The sequence below is a fragment of the Rutilus rutilus genome, assembly GCF_951802725.1.
Source record: "Rutilus rutilus genome assembly, chromosome: 25".
Taxonomy (NCBI): Eukaryota; Metazoa; Chordata; class Actinopteri; order Cypriniformes; family Leuciscidae; genus Rutilus; species Rutilus rutilus.
The window spans coordinates 19,024,569-19,043,522 of NC_140229.1; the positions used below are offsets into that span (position 1 = coordinate 19,024,569).

At 38.5% G+C, this 18,954-nt stretch overlaps 2 protein-coding genes across 2 annotated transcripts in view; both read right to left on the reverse strand.

The window, feature by feature from the left end:
• Positions 1–776: 776 nt before the first annotated feature.
• On the reverse strand, positions 777–15,714 carry bnip3lb (BCL2 interacting protein 3 like b). The gene is made up of 6 exons (XM_084401211.1): positions 15,429–15,714; positions 6,680–6,899; positions 5,999–6,071; positions 5,787–5,884; positions 5,161–5,310; positions 777–2,920 (listed from the first exon to the last, which is right to left on the reverse strand). The coding sequence occupies exons 1-6, from the start codon at positions 15,511–15,513 to the stop codon at positions 2,872–2,874; spliced, it is 675 nt and encodes a 224-aa protein (XP_084257337.1). The 5' UTR covers positions 15,514–15,714; the 3' UTR covers positions 777–2,871.
• A 1,694-nt stretch (positions 15,715–17,408) lies between these two features.
• ppp2r2ab (protein phosphatase 2, regulatory subunit B, alpha b) overlaps positions 17,409–18,954 on the reverse strand; it is a 28,924-nt gene continuing 27,378 nt past the window's right edge. The window contains exon 11 of the mRNA XM_084400769.1: positions 17,409–18,618. Within this exon, the coding sequence (XP_084256895.1) occupies positions 18,339–18,618 (280 nt within the window). The 3' untranslated portion in view covers positions 17,409–18,338. The remainder of the gene's footprint in view (positions 18,619–18,954) is intronic.

The window sequence follows — 18,954 nt, forward strand, 5'->3', positions numbered from 1 at the left end:
TTATTTTACATTTACCATGTTCGGCAAATTTCCACAGGTGAAATCCAATCATTTCAATAATGAATGCTGTAGTGAATTTCGCGTGAGGGCGAAAATGCCACGCGTTCCACACGCCGATTTCGCTGCAGATTTTTGCTGAACCTCGAACCTGTGAATTCACTGCATTGACCAATAAGAAGTTGAACTGATGTTAAAAAAAAAAAAAACTGCAGGTAACATGCAATTCTATAATTAAACAATGAAAGCTTGTTTCTGCCAAAAAAATAAATAAAAAAAAATAAGGTAATTGCAACTTTTTATCTTGCAGTTCTGAGAAACAAAGTCAGAATTGTAAGAAAAAGTCAGAATTGATGACTTGAGATAGGATTCTGACATTTTTCCTCAGAATTGCAAGTAGGCTATATCTCACAATTGTGACTTAATAATATGCAATTGCGACTTTATATCACACAATTCTGAGAAATAAAAGTTTGAATTGTGAGATAAAAAGTCGCAATTACCCTTTTTATTTTTTATTCAGTGGCGGAAACAAGTTTCCATAATTATTAAACCATAGATGAAGTTGTGTAAATAAACATTTTCTTTTGGACAAACAAACAAACAAACAAACATATGCACGCATTTTGGTACATGACTTTGAACATAAATGAAGTGAGGGAAATATTATGTATGTGTGATGCAATGTTATGTATATGAAGTCAAACAAAAATAAAAAATAAAATAAAAAATAACACAACACAACAAAACAATACACAACACAAAAACAGTCACCGAAATTCAGATTATTCTTTAAATTTTAATTTTAAAACTTTTGTCATTATCCAACAGGGAAGAAAAAAGGGTCTGTTAAACCAATAAACTTCATTTTATCATCACATCGCAGTCTGAAAAAAGCATCTCCACAAAGGAGAGTAACTCACTTCTTTCCAACCACAATTTGAATGCAAATATAAACAAAAGAACTAAAAACCCTTTAACTATCCTGTACCTTCTCTTCTACTTTGCCTTTGTAGGTAAAGACTTAAAAAAAAAAAATTCAAAACAAACAAAGCATAATGAGAAACCTTCCAAAAATCACGTTCACAAATAAGATGGTGCAAAACAACAAAAAGGAAAAGCTTGTGGCACAGAACACGCACATGATAACAGGAAATGATGACAGGATTCTGTATCAAACATGATTAAGGAGACGAGGCACAAAGTTCATAAGAGTTGAGCTCTCAGTTGGTTTTGGCAGCTGTGTTCGAGGAGAAGTAATTCCTTAGACAGATATTGAAGACAAAAAGAATTCGCACATCCAAAATACACTTAAAAAGAGACAAAAACACAACTAGACTCGAGAATAATTTCACTTCAGGGTTGAAAACATAAACGATGAGGACTGGGGTTTTCATGTCCAGGATAACACAGTCACCTGTGGCGCTGGAGTGTTAGTGTTCACTAAATGTGTGCGACTATGACTCTGTAAGTGTGCGAGGTCAATAACTCACGTGAGAATTAAAATTCCGTCGTCATTATTCAACCTTATGTAAGTCCAAGTACATAGATATTTTAAAGAAATCAAATCTGCTCTCTTCCAGTTTATCTCCATTAACTTTCATTGTACGGAAAAGAGCAGCACGAACATTGCTCAAAGCTGCTTCTTTTGTGCTCTACAGAAAAAAAGAAAGAAAATCATGCAGGTTTGGGTTGAGTAAATAATGACAGAATATTGTTTTTTGGGTGAACCATCCCTATAACTGAAGAAAGGCTTCTCTTGCACTGTTGCCTTTAAGTTAAGTGTATGAAAGTGTATGAAAATTCTAGAAAGTTTGACACAGCTATGACAACATGGCAAAATACCAAAGCCATTGTCCTTGTTAGCAAGATCCTCTTAGCTTTGAATGCAAATTCAGCTCAATGCTAATGGTAAATTGTGAGGTATTGCAAAATAGGCTGTGTTGTAGAAGCCTAGTTATGAATCACTAGGTCATGATATGTACTTTATGTGAAGAAACTACAGGCAAACAAATGACAGAACAAACATAGAGAAACAATAAAATAACAATAGCGTTTTTGTTTCCATACAGGGATCCGTTAGCCCCATCCGACCGGTTTTTTTTATCTATGTTTATGAGATGAAATATTAAAAAATATATGTATCAGACATTTCAATGTAACAGGTGCTGTCTCTATCAGGGTTGTGTAAAAGATTATGCAAAACTTGGTATAAAATTTCATGCCATACAGTCATAAACATGTATTGCGTCTGAGCTATTAATTTTCAGTCTTCACCAGACGAGTTTGGGGTCTACGGAGAGCCCTATCCTTCCCAAAACACTTCCAAGTCCATCATCCTGGCATTCCGCCCATGAATTAAATAAAAACAACTAAATGGATAGCATTTCTAGTAAGAAATCAAATATTAGCTATCACTCAGGCATGCTTCAATAAGTCACTATATTTTGGTTGATCCCATTTGAGGATCCTTTATGACTCGTGAGTGGCGCACTCTTGGGTCATGTGATCAGAACAGAAAGGGGTGCTAAACAGACACACCACTGCCTCCTAGCCGAGCTAGTGCAGAGCTAGTGTGTGCGCGTTTGGGTTGCCCAAAATACTTCCAAAATGAACTAAGATGCTTTTACTAAGGCGGTGTTAAAAAGGGATACAGAAAGTGATAAACAAGAAAGGGCCTGAAATGAAGAATTTATCACTAATACTTCTAGGCATGGCAAGGCTGAATTAAAGGAAATACTGAAAAAAAGGAAAGAAAGGTGGCTGAGGGAGTAAAAGTGGAAGAAAGGGGCAGCAGGGGGCTTCTTCGTACAAACTGCTACCTTCTCCCTAATCCACCTGGGCCATGCCTGAGGCACTTGATCAGATTTGTGTTCAAATGGAGCTTGCGGTGGGAGTTGTCAGTCTTTTCCCGATATAGACCCTGTATTAGAGATAGAGTGTGAGATACAAGACAAAAGAAAGAGAAATTGAAAAAGTCAGACGCTTTACATGTAGAATCTTACACTGTTGTCAAGCTACATACTCATCAGGGGGGTGTGAATTAAACACTAGGTGTGGTCTCATTTACACGTTTTTCTGCAAGGTCAAAATTGAGTAATTTCAATAGGATTCCGGTGTTAGTCACATAAAATAGTTTGAAAGTGGTTTGAAAGTGACTTCAAGCAACAGTCTTCAAACAGGTGGTTGCCAAACCGCTCAAGGACCGTCTGATGCTTATCGCAAACGAAACTGCGAACGTTTTCTAAAATCGGCAAGCTTCAATCTGATAGGCTGGTTATGTGCAACTTCCAGAAGTCAGGGTGCTTAGGTTTATTATTGGTCCACTGGGAAACAGAGTTGTATTTTCAAGCTACTGGGCTATTTGGAGAAAAAAAAAAAAAGTTGCGAGATGAGATGACAAAATTTCATGGTATAATGCATTTCTGAGTTTTGAGAACATAAATGACTGAGCCAAGTCGCATTTACGAAGTTGAAATTCAAGGTGGTAAATTGGAAGGGGTGTGTTGATTTGAAACACTGTGGAAAAACACTGATCTACACTCACCTAAAGGATTATTAGGAACACCTGTTCAATTTCTCATTAATGCAATTATCTAATCAACCAATCACATGGCAGTTGCTTCAATGCATTTAGGGGTGTGGTCCTGGTCAAGACAATCTCCTGAACTCCAAACTGAATGTCAGAATGGGAAAGAAAGGTGATTTAAGCAATTTTGAGCGTGGCATGGTTGTTGGTGCCAGACGGGCCGGTCTGAGTATTTCACAATCTGCTCAGTTACTGGGATTTTCACGCACAACCATTTCTAGGGTTTACAAAGAATGGTGTGAAAAGGGAAAAACATCCAGTATGCGGCAGTCCTGTGGGCGAAAATGCCTTGTTGATGCTAGAGGTCAGAGGAGAATGGGCCGACTGATTCAAGCTGATAGAAGAGCAACTTTGACTGAAATAACCACTCGTTACAACCGAGGTATGCAGCAAAGCATTTGTGAAGCCACAACACGCACAACCTTGAGGCGGATGGGCTACAACAGCAGAAGACCCCACCGGGTACCACTCATCTCCACTACAAATAGGAAAAAGAGGCTACAATTTGCACGAGCTCACCAAAATTGGACAGTTGAAGACTGGAAAAATGTTGCCTGGTCTGATGAGTCTCGATTTCTGTTGAGACATTCAGATGGTAGAGTCAGAATTTGGCGTAAACAGAATGAGAACATGGATCCATCATGCCTTGTTACCACTGTGCAGGCTGGTGGTGGTGGTGTAATGGTGTGGGGGATGTTTTCTTGGCACACTTTAGGCCCCTTAGTGCCAGTTGGGCATCGTTTAAATGCCACGGCCTACCTGAGCATTGTTTCTGACCATGTCCATCCCTTTATGACCACCATGTACCCATCCTCTGATGGCTACTTCCAGCAGGATAATGCACCATGTCACAAAGCTCGAATCATTTCAAATTGGTTTCTTGAACATGACAATGAGTTCACTGTACTAAAATGGCCCCCACAGTCACCAGATCTCAACCCAATAGAGCATCTTTGGGATGTGGTGGAACGGGAGCTTCGTGCCCTGGATGTGCATCCCACAAATCTCCATCAACTGCAAGATGCTATTCTATCAATATGGGCCAACATTTCTAAAGAATGCTTTCAGCACCTTGTTGAATCAATGCCACGTAGAATTAAGGCAGTTCTGAAGGCGAAAGGGGGTCAAACACAGTATTAGTATGGTGTTCCTAACAATCCTTTAGGTGAGTGTATATCATATAATATATCTGTAATCTATAGAGATGAATGAGCGAAAAGCAAGTAGTGAATGAAGGATTTTGCAAGTTATTTTAATTTTACAAGCCATATTTCAATCATTTTAAATATGTGATGTAGGGAACAGCTAGATTACTTAACAGTCATCTAATTAAGAACAGCTTAATTACTTTTACAGTTTGCTTTATGTTTTGGTAAGATGTGTACCGGTAATCTTTTTAATTTAGTTTTTTTTTCAAATGTAGTTATTTGGGTTTGTTGGAATAATTGTAATAAACTTCCATGTTATGAACGCGTAACATGTTGTAATAACAAATGCCGTACATGTTTTCTAGGTGCACTTGAAAGCAGCTTATACGTGGCGTGAAGTGTGATTGTGTTTTAAGGTTTATCTACCCGAGACCCAGGACCAGGATGTGGGACAGAAGCAGCGAGGGGATAAACACTTTGAGGAACTCAGCAGAGAAGATGCCTCCTTTCTTCATGGCTCCTGTCTTCCTCATGCTGAGAGTCACTGAACGCCGCGGGTGCCGGAAATGAAACTCCCTGTCAGAGAGATAAACCCCACATCATGAACAAAACAGCATCACACTGCTTCACCTCAGGATTACTACAGCGCAAACTCAGGCTCCGAAACGACGTAATTGGCAATGGCCATAACTGAAATGACTATATTTGGATCTTTGAGGGTTAAGAAGTTTTGTTTGGACCAGAATGCTGTCTATTTGGGCATAAAAATGTGACTAGCTCACTAGGTTTTGACCTGCGAAAATATCTGTATGCCACCAGGATTATTATAGTGAACTAAAACTAAAGCTAAAACCATTTAAAAAAGTTTATTTTCATTACTTGAATTAAAATAATCATTAACTGATTTAGTTTAATATGCTGCACAACTAAAACTTGATGTGAAGCTAAAATTTAAATAAAAATGAATTAAACTATACTATTAAATATTAATACAAATATCAATGTATAAATATATAAATATATCAATGACACTAAAATAATACTAGTCTTACTTGGGCGGAACATTCTCTGGTCTACTTGACCAGTCTGCCACCCGATCTGAATCCTTCATTAAGATGTCATCATCTCTGATCTTCTCCATGACGAACTCCTGAGGGACACGAACACACACACACACACAAATACAAAGACAGACAGGTAATGAAGATAAGCCAGAATACGTTCCATAAATTAGATGATCCACAATGTTCTCGAGAGGAAGTACCTGACTGTCTCTCCTCATGTCCACGTCGAAAATGATCTGCCCTTCATCCTGAGGACTGGGGGGTCGAGGAGGGCTGTGGGAGCGAGCAGTTCGGAGTTTGTTAAGACATGGCTTACATTTCATTCTGTTCCTTACACAAAGTTTTAGTATGACTTCAGAAGATGACTTTTATGATAATTTGTTGCAATTTCTGTCCTTTTATAGCAATATGGATCGGTTTCATTGTATGGAAAAGAGCAGCTTGGACATTTTGCTAAACATCTTTTGTGTTTCACAGAACAAAGAAGGCCATACAGGTTTGGGAATGACAATTAATGTTGTTTTGTGTGTGTGTGTGTGTGTGTGTGTGTGTTAGGCCTGTGTACATATGAGAAAGAAACACTGTAGTCCTAGAGTAAATATCCTGGATCATTTGATTCACAGAGTTTGAATGAGATAAGGGTTATTATGACCATATCCTATCAGTGTGAGGTCAGTGTGACCAAGTGTAATTTCGTATGGATGTTTATAGCACTACTTTCTATCTATGAGGTCATTAAACTCAAGCTGTGAACTTTTGACATTTGCAGATGATATATGTGCACGTAGACTGTGTAAACAACATCTTAAAGGGATAGTTCACCCAAAAATGGACATTTTAATAAAAAACTTTGCTATAAATTACATCAATATGTTGTCTACCTGCCGCATGAGGAGTTACTGCGGCTGGATTCGTGCTGGGCATCCAGCAGGATTTTTTCCATGTCTCCATTGTGGATGGAAGACGATGAGGGAACGTGTTCCAGCCCCCCGACCATCCCATCATCCTCCTCTACTACCTGGTCTAGAGGGGGCGGCGCTGAGGCGCTGGAGGAAGAGAGAGATGCAGCGTTTCTGTTCATCTCCAGCTCTACCCATGACCCTAAAAAAAGACAACACGAAAATATCACAACAATAAATATTTTTAATAAAATGTTTTCAGCTATGAGAATATATGTATGCACCAAATATCACAAAGCTTAGCTTCATATTTTGGTTCATAATTAATTCCCCCAAATCATTCTTTGCTCAAAGAAAATGAAACCTGTTTAGGACCAATGTTTTTTTTTTTTTTCATTGTAATATTGTGAACATTTTTCATTGTTATCATGTATAGTATTCATGCATTAGTAGTACATTAGTCGTTTTTCAAAGTTGAAATGTCTTTAACATCATCTTAAAAATGTGGCGCTCATGGCAAAAGATACAGAATAAACAGAATGAAGTCGTGACGTAACAACCAAATGACGAAATATGTATAGACACACTATTTTAAAAAATAGTGCTGTAGAAATACAAGGAAATGTCCTGAGGGATAGGGCTTTAATTTTTGTAATCAGTAAAAGTTATTTTTGCAATAGGAAAGATGTCACTGTGTTTATAGCACTGTTTATTTGAATATTTGCTACCAAAATTATAATCAAACTCTGTAAAATGATGTAGTTGATCCCATGAAAAATGTTTTATTACTTCTAGAAATTTTCCTTAGATGTAATTTTTAAAGGCATAAACATAGTAAGACTTTCATTGAGCAAGGACCCATTAAACTGATCAAAAGAAAGTACATACATATATAATGTTAGAAAATATTAAAATTTTACGTTTTCTTGAGCATCAAATCAGCATATTAGATATTAGATTTCTAAAGAATCATGTGACAGCTGAAAATTCAGCTTTGGAAATAATCGAATTTTAAAATATATTCAAATAGAATTTTTTTTTTTAAACCATTATACTGTATTTTTAGTCAAATAAATGCAGAATTGTTGAGCATTAGAGACTTCACAAACATGAAAAAAATAAACAATAAAGGCTTAAAGGCACAGTATGTAAGTTTCACCGCTAGAGGTCGCTTATTCAAAACAATAACAAAGGCGTATCTTGATGATGCCATGAATGAGCGTGGAATCATGGGAGTTGTCGTCTTCACCTTCACAGCAGGTGGAAATCAATCCGACGGGACTCAGGCACTAATCATTTTCATGGATGAGCTACTGTATTAAAATTGTATTAACGTTACTGTGGTATGAAGCAGGGTGGAGACGACAGCTTGGGAGATTTTATGTTGCTGTTTTTATTATGCTTATATGCCGCAGTCGGCCGCTGCCGCTTACGCGTTAGCTCAGTGGCTATTATGAGACGCTTAGCTAGATCTATAGCCGCTTTCCGACCAAGTAGTTACAGGAACTTAGTTCTAGGAACTGTCCACTTCTAAACAGTTCTAAGAACTACTCTCCCCCAAACTCAGTTTTGCTGTTTGCGTTCGCACTGGCCAAGTGGCCATAGGAACTGGTAGCAGGGGTAAGGGCGTGACGCAAGCACGGTGACTTTTATTTTGACGGTGCGACGGACCTTTATTTTGGCGGCGCTGAGAACGCCAGAGCAAACAATGCTCGCATTCTCTGTGTTAGTTAGCGATCTGTCTAACAGTACTGTTTAATATACTGTTCAGATTCAAGATGAATGGCGTGCTCAATTCCTTTTAAGTTTGATTTGGGTGCTCTTCGGTCCAAGGTGGAACATCTTGAGAGGCAGTGTAGAGAAAAACTCTGGTAACCGAGGCACTCCTTAATTAAAATGTCTTTATTGCAAGAATGACATGTCCTAAATGGACAACTTTAAAATGCCATTTTAAAGTTGTCCATTTAGGACATGTCATTCTTGCAATAAAGACATTTTAATTAAGGAGTGCCTCGGTTACCAGAGTTTTTCTCTACACTGCCTCTCAGTACTGTTTAATATGTTATTAGATAGAACTGTTATAGAAAGTTAGCCTGGTAATACCAAACTCTGCTACTTCACTTTGCTTCGTAGAAAGAGTCTGGCATGGCATAATTGAAAAGCGTTTTCTTTCTCGCAGGGGGGGCGCTTGTCAGAGGTTTAAAATCATTGGTTACCCGTAAGCCAATCACATAACGTTTGGTTATAGCGTGTGTTATGCGCATGCTCAGCCGCATCTAACTTCCACTGTAAACACGTGTGATGCGAAAACAAAACCATCGAGCAAAATACCGGAGTGAACATGGCTGTGAACGACTTTTGCAGATTATGTGAAGTAAATCTACGCATCCACGGTACAGTCAGCGTCTACGTCACGGCTCTCAGCCCGCCCTCTGTTCGTTGATTGGCCGGCTGTTTTCAGGCCGGGGGAAAACGGAAAGCTATTACGCTTTCTCAGACTGAATACAGAAGCGAAATGAAATTGATTGGAAGTAGGAAGTCTGACGTAGTCAGGCTAATAGAAAGTAGACAGTATATGAAAAAAAGGTTATTAGCCTATGCCGTGTGGTTGATGTCCAGTGTTGCTAGCTGGGCAGATAAACATAATCATGTTTGGCTTGGTCCCCTCAAAGTTGCGTTGGATTTTCTCTTCAGCATAAAGGTTTAGAGACCCATCTATCACTGTTTTCCATGTTTGTATAGTTAGTTTCTGGAGTAAATATATAGGCTATAATCTGTGTGTTTACATTCTAGCTGTTTTAAAAATGGCGGGTGCTGGTGTTCCGCGTACGTTCGGTCATCAGCGTACACTAATGTCACGGGTAGTTCCTATAGTGCTGGTTTAGACCCTACTCTGAAGTAGGACCTAAATTAGTTCCTCCAAATGGAGTTCCTAGAACTAAAATCATTCCTAGTTCCTGCGGTGCGAACACGCCGACATCCGGGTACTTTAGCCAATAGTTCTAGGAACTGTGAAAAGGTTCCTCCGGTCGGAAAGCGGCTAATATTAGAATATCATATTAATAACAGCTGGATGACTTGTGTTGCAAAATGGCATGCAATTTATTTTAAAACATTGCATGGTGGAGAAAATGCTGTTTTACTGTTACAACAAATAAAGCTCTTTCTGATCATGCTATCAGCCACTTGACAAAATCGTGTTGTCCGATTTACTTTTTGTGTGAAAACATGTTACTCGCGGTAAATCAAGAAAACAAAGGATTCAAACAATAAGACTAACCATGTTGAGCTATAACAATGACAGTTGCTCACCTGTCTAATAAAACATACCGGTAATATATTCAAGAGTCTTTGGAAATCGAGGGTAACGTGGATATGACATCACTGACAGGCGAAGCAATGACACGGGGTGTTACACTGGTTAAAATAGCTGATTTCTCTGGATTTAAACATTGTTGGAAACATTTAGGAACATTTAAAGCAGGGCTATGCAGTTTCGGGAATTTCTTCGCTGTATTCTCGCTTTTTGCTCGCAGGTTTCTCTATAGAGCTCCCCCTACAGCTTCGGAATAGATATTTGACAACACTGTCGAAAAACTCGTTGGCGACTCTCAGATACCAGAGGCTAGTAGATCAACGACATCAAAGCAGATGGGACATTCTTTAAAACATCTTCTTCATTCGGGTTCGAACAGCGTGAGGCCCAAAGTTGCAAGGGTGGTTTTTCGGCTCACAGGCGCTTGGTGCGAGACGACCACCATTCAACCCCAAAAAAGTCATATAACTATTCCAATGACTAAAAAAGTTACTTAGTTCACCTTTAAGTCACCAAACTATATAACATTGTTCTAGTGATTTTTGGATATTTGAATCCAAAAATCTTACATATTGTGCCTTTAAAATTAATTTTGTTAGTATGTAGATGTCCTCAAAGTTGGACTACCAGATAAAAACTGACAATTATTGACATACATTGATTTTAAAAAATGTAATACAGTACAAAAATGCTGTATTATAATAATGAGAATCAACACTGACATCAACTACAAAAGAAAAACATCTGGTAAAGACAATTTGATAGGCAAATGTACTTCGTTAAATAAAATAACGTCGCAATGCAAAAAACAAATAAATAGATTTAAAAAAATAGTTTTTACTCCTTAATTTTGGGGAGAAGTGACCTAGAAATGACACTGTATCCATTGTATCCACCATTCAATGAGGCATTGAGACAGTGGGATCTCCCTGTAAGTCGACGGTGGTATGACTTAACTTCTATTTACTGTGTGGTGAAAGGGCAGTAAATGCCTCCCTCTCCGGCTCATTACGAGCCCACTGATATATATTTCACACCTGACCTCACCGCCACATACTGTACATGAGTCTGAGCAGGAACTCACTTCTCAGAAGACCTGCTAAACACAAACACACAGACTCCTTTCATGCATGAGACAGGGATGAGGACGGGAAGTTTTCCGTGTTCCCCTTTCCCCCACATCTGCTGTGCTGTCTCATCAGAAACCTCTGTGTTATCGCACAGTGAATCCTCTGTTTACCACTGGCTTAACACAGCACTCCTGTTCACTGCTGACCAACTAGGATGAGCTAAGTATAAACCGAATGCCTAGCAAGCCAAAGCCCCACTTCCAGGGAAACAAAAAGAGGAAGACAAAGAAGGTCCACATGATTTCCCTGGGTTGAGCAAACATGGATCATGTGACATGGTTCCTGCATTGACTTAACTCAACTCCATCTTCCCATCGATGGTGAAACTCGACTGACCTTTGTCTCAATCAACTGACACAAACAGTGTTGCTATGGCAGCAGGCGAGCTGAACATTCTGGCCAGTGGTGGAACATGTTGCTTTGGCTGTCATCGGGAAACAGACATAGATCAAAAGATCAGATCTATGATAGTATTACAGAGGCTTATGCTCGCTCATTTATGAAATGCTAAAGAATCAGGGCTGCGAAGTGATAGATGTGTGGCCCTGTTACACAAAAATCTGTGGTAAGATGACTAAATCTCACAAAAAAATACAAAATACAAAATAAATTATAGCTATTTTGCAAAAAGTAAAGTAATTTTTGTATTATGTGATTAGAATTAAGCACATTTTACCCCAAATACTCATTATTGTTATAATTTGTATTTTTTTGCATTATTGTAATAATGTTGTTGTTGTTGTTAATTCTTGTTATTCTTAATGATGATTCATATTAGATTTTCATTAAAATATTACATTATTATGCTGATTTGCTGCTTAAGTAATATTTCTTATTATTATCAATGTTGAAAACAGTTGTGCTGCTTAATATTTTTTGGGCAAACCATGATACATGTTTTTCAGAATTATTTTCTGAATAGAAAGTTTGAAAGAACAGCATTCATTTGAAATAGAAATCTTTTGATATTATAAATGTCTTTACTGTCACTTTTGATCAATCCAATGCATCCTTGCTGAATAAAAGTATTAATTTCTTTAAAAAAATCTTACTGACTCGAACTTATACATGAACTTTATGTATAAAATTGATTCATTAATCACAGTTACATTGTCACCAGTGTTGGGGAAATTTACTTTTAAAAGTAATGCGTTACAATATTGCGTTACTCCCTAAAAAAATAAGTAAGTAATGGAAAGTAATGCGTTACTTTTGCATTACTTTTTCTCACCTGGGCAGGACCTGCTTGTTTGTTTTTTAATAACAAAATAGTTATATTTTTGGCAAATGTAAAGGCCCTCTCACCAAAAGTGAAATGCAAGGAAATGCAAATTCACGCCTGTACAGTAGAGAGCGCAGCTCAAACAAACTCTCAGCTGTGCTGCCCTTCTGGATTGCAGAAGAATAGGATGCAGGAGAAATTCAACACGCTTACGTTAGCAAAAAAAAAAAAAAAAAAAAAAAAAAAGTCATTTTTGCTTATTCATAAGGTTGAATTGGATCATCGAAGGTCAGCAAGAAAGACATTGGTTAATAATAAAGTGAGATTAAATACATAAAGTATATTTGCATTATTTGAAATATTTAATTATTGTAGGTTTGCGTAATATTCTGAGTTTGCATTCCACTGTTTTTATTCATTTTTATGAATACTGAATAGCCTATGTTTTTGTGCCAGTGAGATGAGTAAATGCCTGCTCACATTTAGTCTAGAACCACAGTTTCCATCATGTTTACACACAACGCCTCTGCACTTACTTCCAATTTCTCTCAACATGCAGACAGGAGAGCTGTCAGTCAAGTAAAAGTAATGAGTTACTTTACTCATTACTTGAAAAAGTAATCTGATTACATAACTTGTGTTACTTCTGCATTACCCCCAACACTGATTGTCCCCAATAATAGCAATACCTCGATTAAATAGATTTTTTTTCAACTTATGAGGAGAAAAGAAATTTTAGCCATTTAATATTTGACTAAACTGCAAATTGCCAGACTACTTTTGTTTATTCAGAACAAACACAGAACATTATCAACAACTTAGAATTTAAACAAGGTTAAAACACAATTTATACATAAAAAAGATGTAATATTATTATAGTATTATAGTACTTTTGACTTTATGGAAGAAATATGACCCGTACATGTTCTTGACAGGGTTTAGGAGATTCATTTATTACTCTTTACACCTCCTCCAGCTAGCAGTCATCAAGTCTAGTACAGAGCCAGACTGATCCAAAACGCTGAGCCATCTGTTACGTGCACCAAAAGAATCTGGCCAACACGAAGATGTCACTTTACTTTCCCAGAAGAATCTGCCCGACTCACTAGTTTTCAGCACCAGTGCATTTGAAAGCTGCGGTCATCACACAGAAGTAAGTCTGCCTCATTTGTGGAAAACCAAACGTTTTATGATAATGGGACTGTGATGATGATAGTTTCAAAATGTAGTGAATGAAAAACTAAAAGGCCACAGAATTCATTGAGAAAATTGACCTTAATGCATGCAGGGTTTGAAAAGGAAGTGTGAAAAGCCCCTGTATGTATAAAAATTGCAAAATGAATATGAATACAGGATCTAAATATTTTTAAAAATCAATATGTGATGCTAGTGGATGTTTTTTTAGGCCAAAACAGCCACAATGTTATTTTCATTAATTTCCACTATTTTCCACATTATATTTTACATTAATAAATAACTAAAATTTTAAATGATGATTATTTGTAGCCAACAGATCTCCATGCAGTTTCCACCACAAGTCCACAACCCTTGCTAATGACACGATTACCTAGCTTACTTTACATGCACTACTTCACGTTCACGATCTCAAAATATCATGACTCATTCTCCTAAACTAACCCTCCCAATTCTATTTCTTGACTTTCTTTCTGCCACTTTCCACACATTGACACAGTCTGGACCACATTCGCTGCTGCTAGGAATATAATTACGAATACTACTATGGTGAAAGCTTAGCTCATGAATATTAATTAAGTCCTGCTCACACTGCTTTGAAGCTTCCCTACACAGTTCGGTCACGTAGCTTAATCAATATTCATTTCCAGTAGTTTATTGGCCGGTTTACTAACGTTCACGTTCTAACGTCTGACTCTCAGCCAATCAGTAAGGCTTACTGGATCGGTGCGTGATTAATATTCATGACGCAAGCCTTTAGCCTTCTCCATAGTAGAGTGTATTAATTGTCGTCCTGAACTAGGGTCACACACAGCTGTGAGGAGGACTAGTGATTTGGTCGTGACAGCGTGCACGTAGCCCACTCAACATTACATTAAATCAGTTGCCTACATTATTTGGCAGTTGAAGTATACTTCCCAATATCCGTGGTCTGAATATTTAGACAGCGAGATTTAGCAGTCTGCTCTTTGCATTTCAGAAAGCATACAAGGAATTTCAACAAGATTTATTAGTCTCTTAGGACTCTCTCTAATCTTTTAGGAATTTCCACTAATGTTGCGACCACATTTTTTTATATTTTGTCTCTCCATACGAATGAACTGATGGGGTCTTTAAATAGTAGCATGACAAATGTTTTTGTTGGCAAATCCATACAGAGTGTATGATAATGAACTCTTTGTTTGTCTGGATCTAGACGTTAATGGGTATTTTATCGGCTTCAAGTTCTTTTTAACCGCATTTCATATGGTTTTTCGTCTACTAAGTGAATTAAATACTAGTTAAGTTAAATCAAAGTGGTCAGAGGCCAATTACTAGACCAGTTTGTTTGCAACCTCACATATTTCAAACAAAGACCTTATTCGCTGCCACATGTAAAGCGTTAGTTGTCAAACAAATATGAATAAAATACTAGAGCACTGTCTCATTATCACGCCAGAGAAACACATATGTTACATATTGAATTAAACGAATAAAATGAGGTTTCAAGCATCTACAATCTCCATTTTCGAGTTGATCTAGTTCGCCTTGTTGACATCGGCTTTGGCCAGCCTACTGAAAACGTATTGTCAAACTACTGGTTTAGACTAAAGTCAATCACGTTTTAAGGCCCGCCTCAACACACAAACTCAACGGCCATTGGACAGAACGCTTGTCAATTAACGTGACGCGCTAGTTTTACAGCAAACCCCGCCCTCCAACTGTCTCTAATGGCACAGAAATGTTGACTGGAACTCAAAAAAAGCAGGTTTTACATTAAGCAAAATAAGTAAAAGTATAAAAAGAAACCAATACAGACACGTCAAAGGCTTCTTTAACAAAGTTTATAGATGTCAGAACAATACAGCGAGGTGCTCCGGCAGTACATACCGTTTAATCCAGGCTCCCCGTTGTTGTCTGCTGGAGCAGCCGCGTCGGACATCATCGTGCTGTGTGTGTGTAGGGCGGCTTGCATAAGACTGACAACAGCACGAACACTCTCTGCGCGCTCACGCGTGACGGAGCCTGACAGCAGATCGGAAGATCTGCGGAGCGGACCCTTTTAGATTCGTTAATAACAGTTTTCTGTGGCTGATCCCAGAACAGTGCTGGGAGTGCAGATTTCCTGTAGCGCTAAAGTGACGCAAACGGGTGCATATCTAATAACAAAGACACTAACATTACGTAATGGAGTCAGGGGACTGCTTATTTATAAAACGCACGTGAATTATGGACACAGCTTGTCAATAAACTGAAATGCCATATTGAGAGTCAATATGGGAAAGCCCATTAAACATTTTCTTAAAACCAGTAGGCCTATCTATTGTTGTTACTGGTAGTTTTTAATTAGCAAGTCACCCAATAACTTTTAGCCACTGAAATCTGATATGTGTATCAGATCTCAGCTATAGGCCTGTGTATTCCAATTGTTGCTAATAAATATTTACTAGCTACCAGTAGCTATTAGTTAACTATTCAACTCTTCAAATTGCTATATATTCCAGATTCACACTAGTACCCATTTATTGACACTATAATATAGCAGTATTTAAGTGGACTAAATTCGTCACCAGAGACAAGTCTGTCGTTTCACCAGAAGTTTGAGATAACATTATGAAGATAAATTTATACCTATAAAAACCTACCTAGATCAAGTAACCTGCATTTACAAAATAGATAGGGGGATTTTTTCATCTCATTTCTTACTATTACAATTTTTGTAAATTTTTTATTGAACTTTAAAGTTGCCGTTCTGACCATTCATTAACAGTTTGAGTTTATCTAGAGATTGTAGAGAAATACTAGAGATAATACTTATTTATGTAGAGATACTAATACTTGTACTATAGCCTATGTAGTCGGTTCTACTCGAGCCGCTCCGAGCAGGATTCAAACCCGGGATCTCCGGCGTAGGAGGTGGGTGCACTAACAAGGACCCTAAAGACCGCAGCTGCTAGTCAGCCTTGAGGCCAGGGGAGTGAGGTTTACACGCACAGGTCTTGCTAGCTTACGTCTGTTACACTCACCCCCTAAACCTCACTCCCATCCGGTTCATGGCACCAAATGAAAACAGTCTTACTTGACCCGCTTCAAACGGGATTCAAACCAGGGTCTCTGGCATGGGAGGCTGGCATGCTAACAAGGACTCTAAAGGACGCAGTCGCTAGCGCATATCAGGTGGTTTACACACACAGCTCTTACTGGCCTACGTCCGTTCCACTCACTCACCCCCCTAAACCTAACTCCCATCTGGGTCACGGTACCCAATGTAATTGGTTCTACTCAACCCGCTTCGAGCAGAATTCGAACCAGGGTCTCTGGCGTGGGAGGCGGGCATGAACAAGAATGCTAAAGGCTGCAGTCGCTAGCACATCTCTTGAGACCAGGTGAGTGAGGTTTACACACAGCTCTAACTGGCCTACGTCTGTTACATATACTTGTATTAAATAAAATGTAAATAGTAATAAGTAAAATACAAGCTACTAAATTAGTAAAACTGAAATTGGTAACAGCAACAATTGGAACTAGTCACAAGGAATAAATTATATAATAGTTTGCCATAAGTCTGACATGTGGATGAAAGGTCTCATTTTGGGGGCATATTTCTGCCTTCACTATGGCGTTTCCCTTTTTTTTTTTTTATCTCGTATTTAAAAAGATCCGATCAATGTTGTTGATCCATAATCTTAATCATCTGAGAGGATATTTGCCTCCAAAGTGCTTAGAGCAATCATCATACATGCACATTTTCAAACACCCTTATTGTCCTCAATAGCATTTAATATTCGATACTGGTTTGATGACACTCAAATACTTCTCAGTTTTGCACTAAACAAGCTTTGCATGTTTCAAAGAAGGACACGACTCTAGTTTAATTGTTTGTTCCTTTTATAAATACCATTTCATTATCATAATCTCTATAATCTTTCTCAACGTGTAACTCGAGATAGAGAGAGGGCAGACAGAAACCGGGCATGAGTCACAAAGGAAAATAAACCCTGTAAGGCTGAATGAGTGAGCAGTCCAACTGGAGTGTATGTGCTTGAACAAGTGTAGATGTAAGACTACTACAGCAAACACGGCAATGCCGTCTGTGCCACAGAAAAGAACAGGAAAAGCTCTTTGGGCCAATGTGATGAGGTGGGTATGAGTGCGTGATTTCTGAAAAGAAACAAAACCATTCGTAGCTGTATGGAGTGTAACGGGACATTAAACTAAAAAAAAAAAAAAAAAAAACTAAAAGAAAAAAAAATCCGAAAAACGTATTCTTGAAACAGAATTAAAACAAACTAAACAACTTGGCAGTTTCTCTGAGAAGATTAAAAAACGGTTACAATGGCACGAACAACATATCGAGGATTAAAGGACACAGGGACACATCCACATGAGTTCAAATTAGTTTTTATACAGACACCTTGAATAAACCAAAAAAAAAAAAAAAAAAAAACACCTATGGTTGATATCTGATAGATTGCCAACCATTTTGTCCCCGGGCTCGGACTTGTGGGTAAGGGGAAAAGGGATGGAGGGTACAGACACAGGTTGGCACATCACCAGAGCAAGGCGCGTGTCATGGTGCCACAGAGGCCAAAGCCAGGTTGCGCTCTTCTCCAGACCAGTCTGAACCAGTTAAAGTATTGGTAGCCGCGAGTTGGCTCGACTAGTTCATCCTGTCCTGGAGTAGGCCAAGGTTGGTAATGTGATGATGGTGGTTGTCACAGAAATGATTTTTGCTAGTTCATCTTTTTTGTTTCCACATAGAGAGAGGTTCGGAGGTTTTCTTTCCCCATGACGACAGTATTAGTTCACTTTTTCCTGGAAGATGTAGAGGTTGTTGGTGGTTGCCACGGCAATGATATTTTCCTGCGGGTGCCAGGCGGTGTGTAGGATCTTCTTGTTGAAGTCCAGGCTGTCCACGCTGATCTCGTCCTTCTTCCGCTTGCCGCCGGCGCAAACCCTGCGCGGCTTCAGGACCTGCCGGGGCTTGCAGCTCTCGCGCGAAGCCTCCAGGGTGACGTCCCGCCGCTGGGAGCGATCCAACATTCGGAAGAAGTTGTTGTAGGATCCAGTCATCACCACACTAAGACAAAAAGAAGAGAACCAGAAAGACAATGCTGTTAATAAACCCGATTCGGCTAGTTACAGGGATAGTTCACCCAAACCTGAGGGTGAGTACATGATGACAGAATTTGTGTCGTTCCAAACCCGTAAGAATTGTTAAAGGGCCCCTATTATGGATTTTTGAAAATGACCTTTCATGTAGTGTGTAACATAGCTCTAAGTGAATGAAAACATACTGCAAAGTTTTACATCTGAAAGTGCACCGTATATAAAGTTATTGTCTTTCAAAAGTAAGAGTCGACTCTGAGTCATAAGCCGTTTCGTTGTGACGTCAAGACGAAACATTAGCATATTG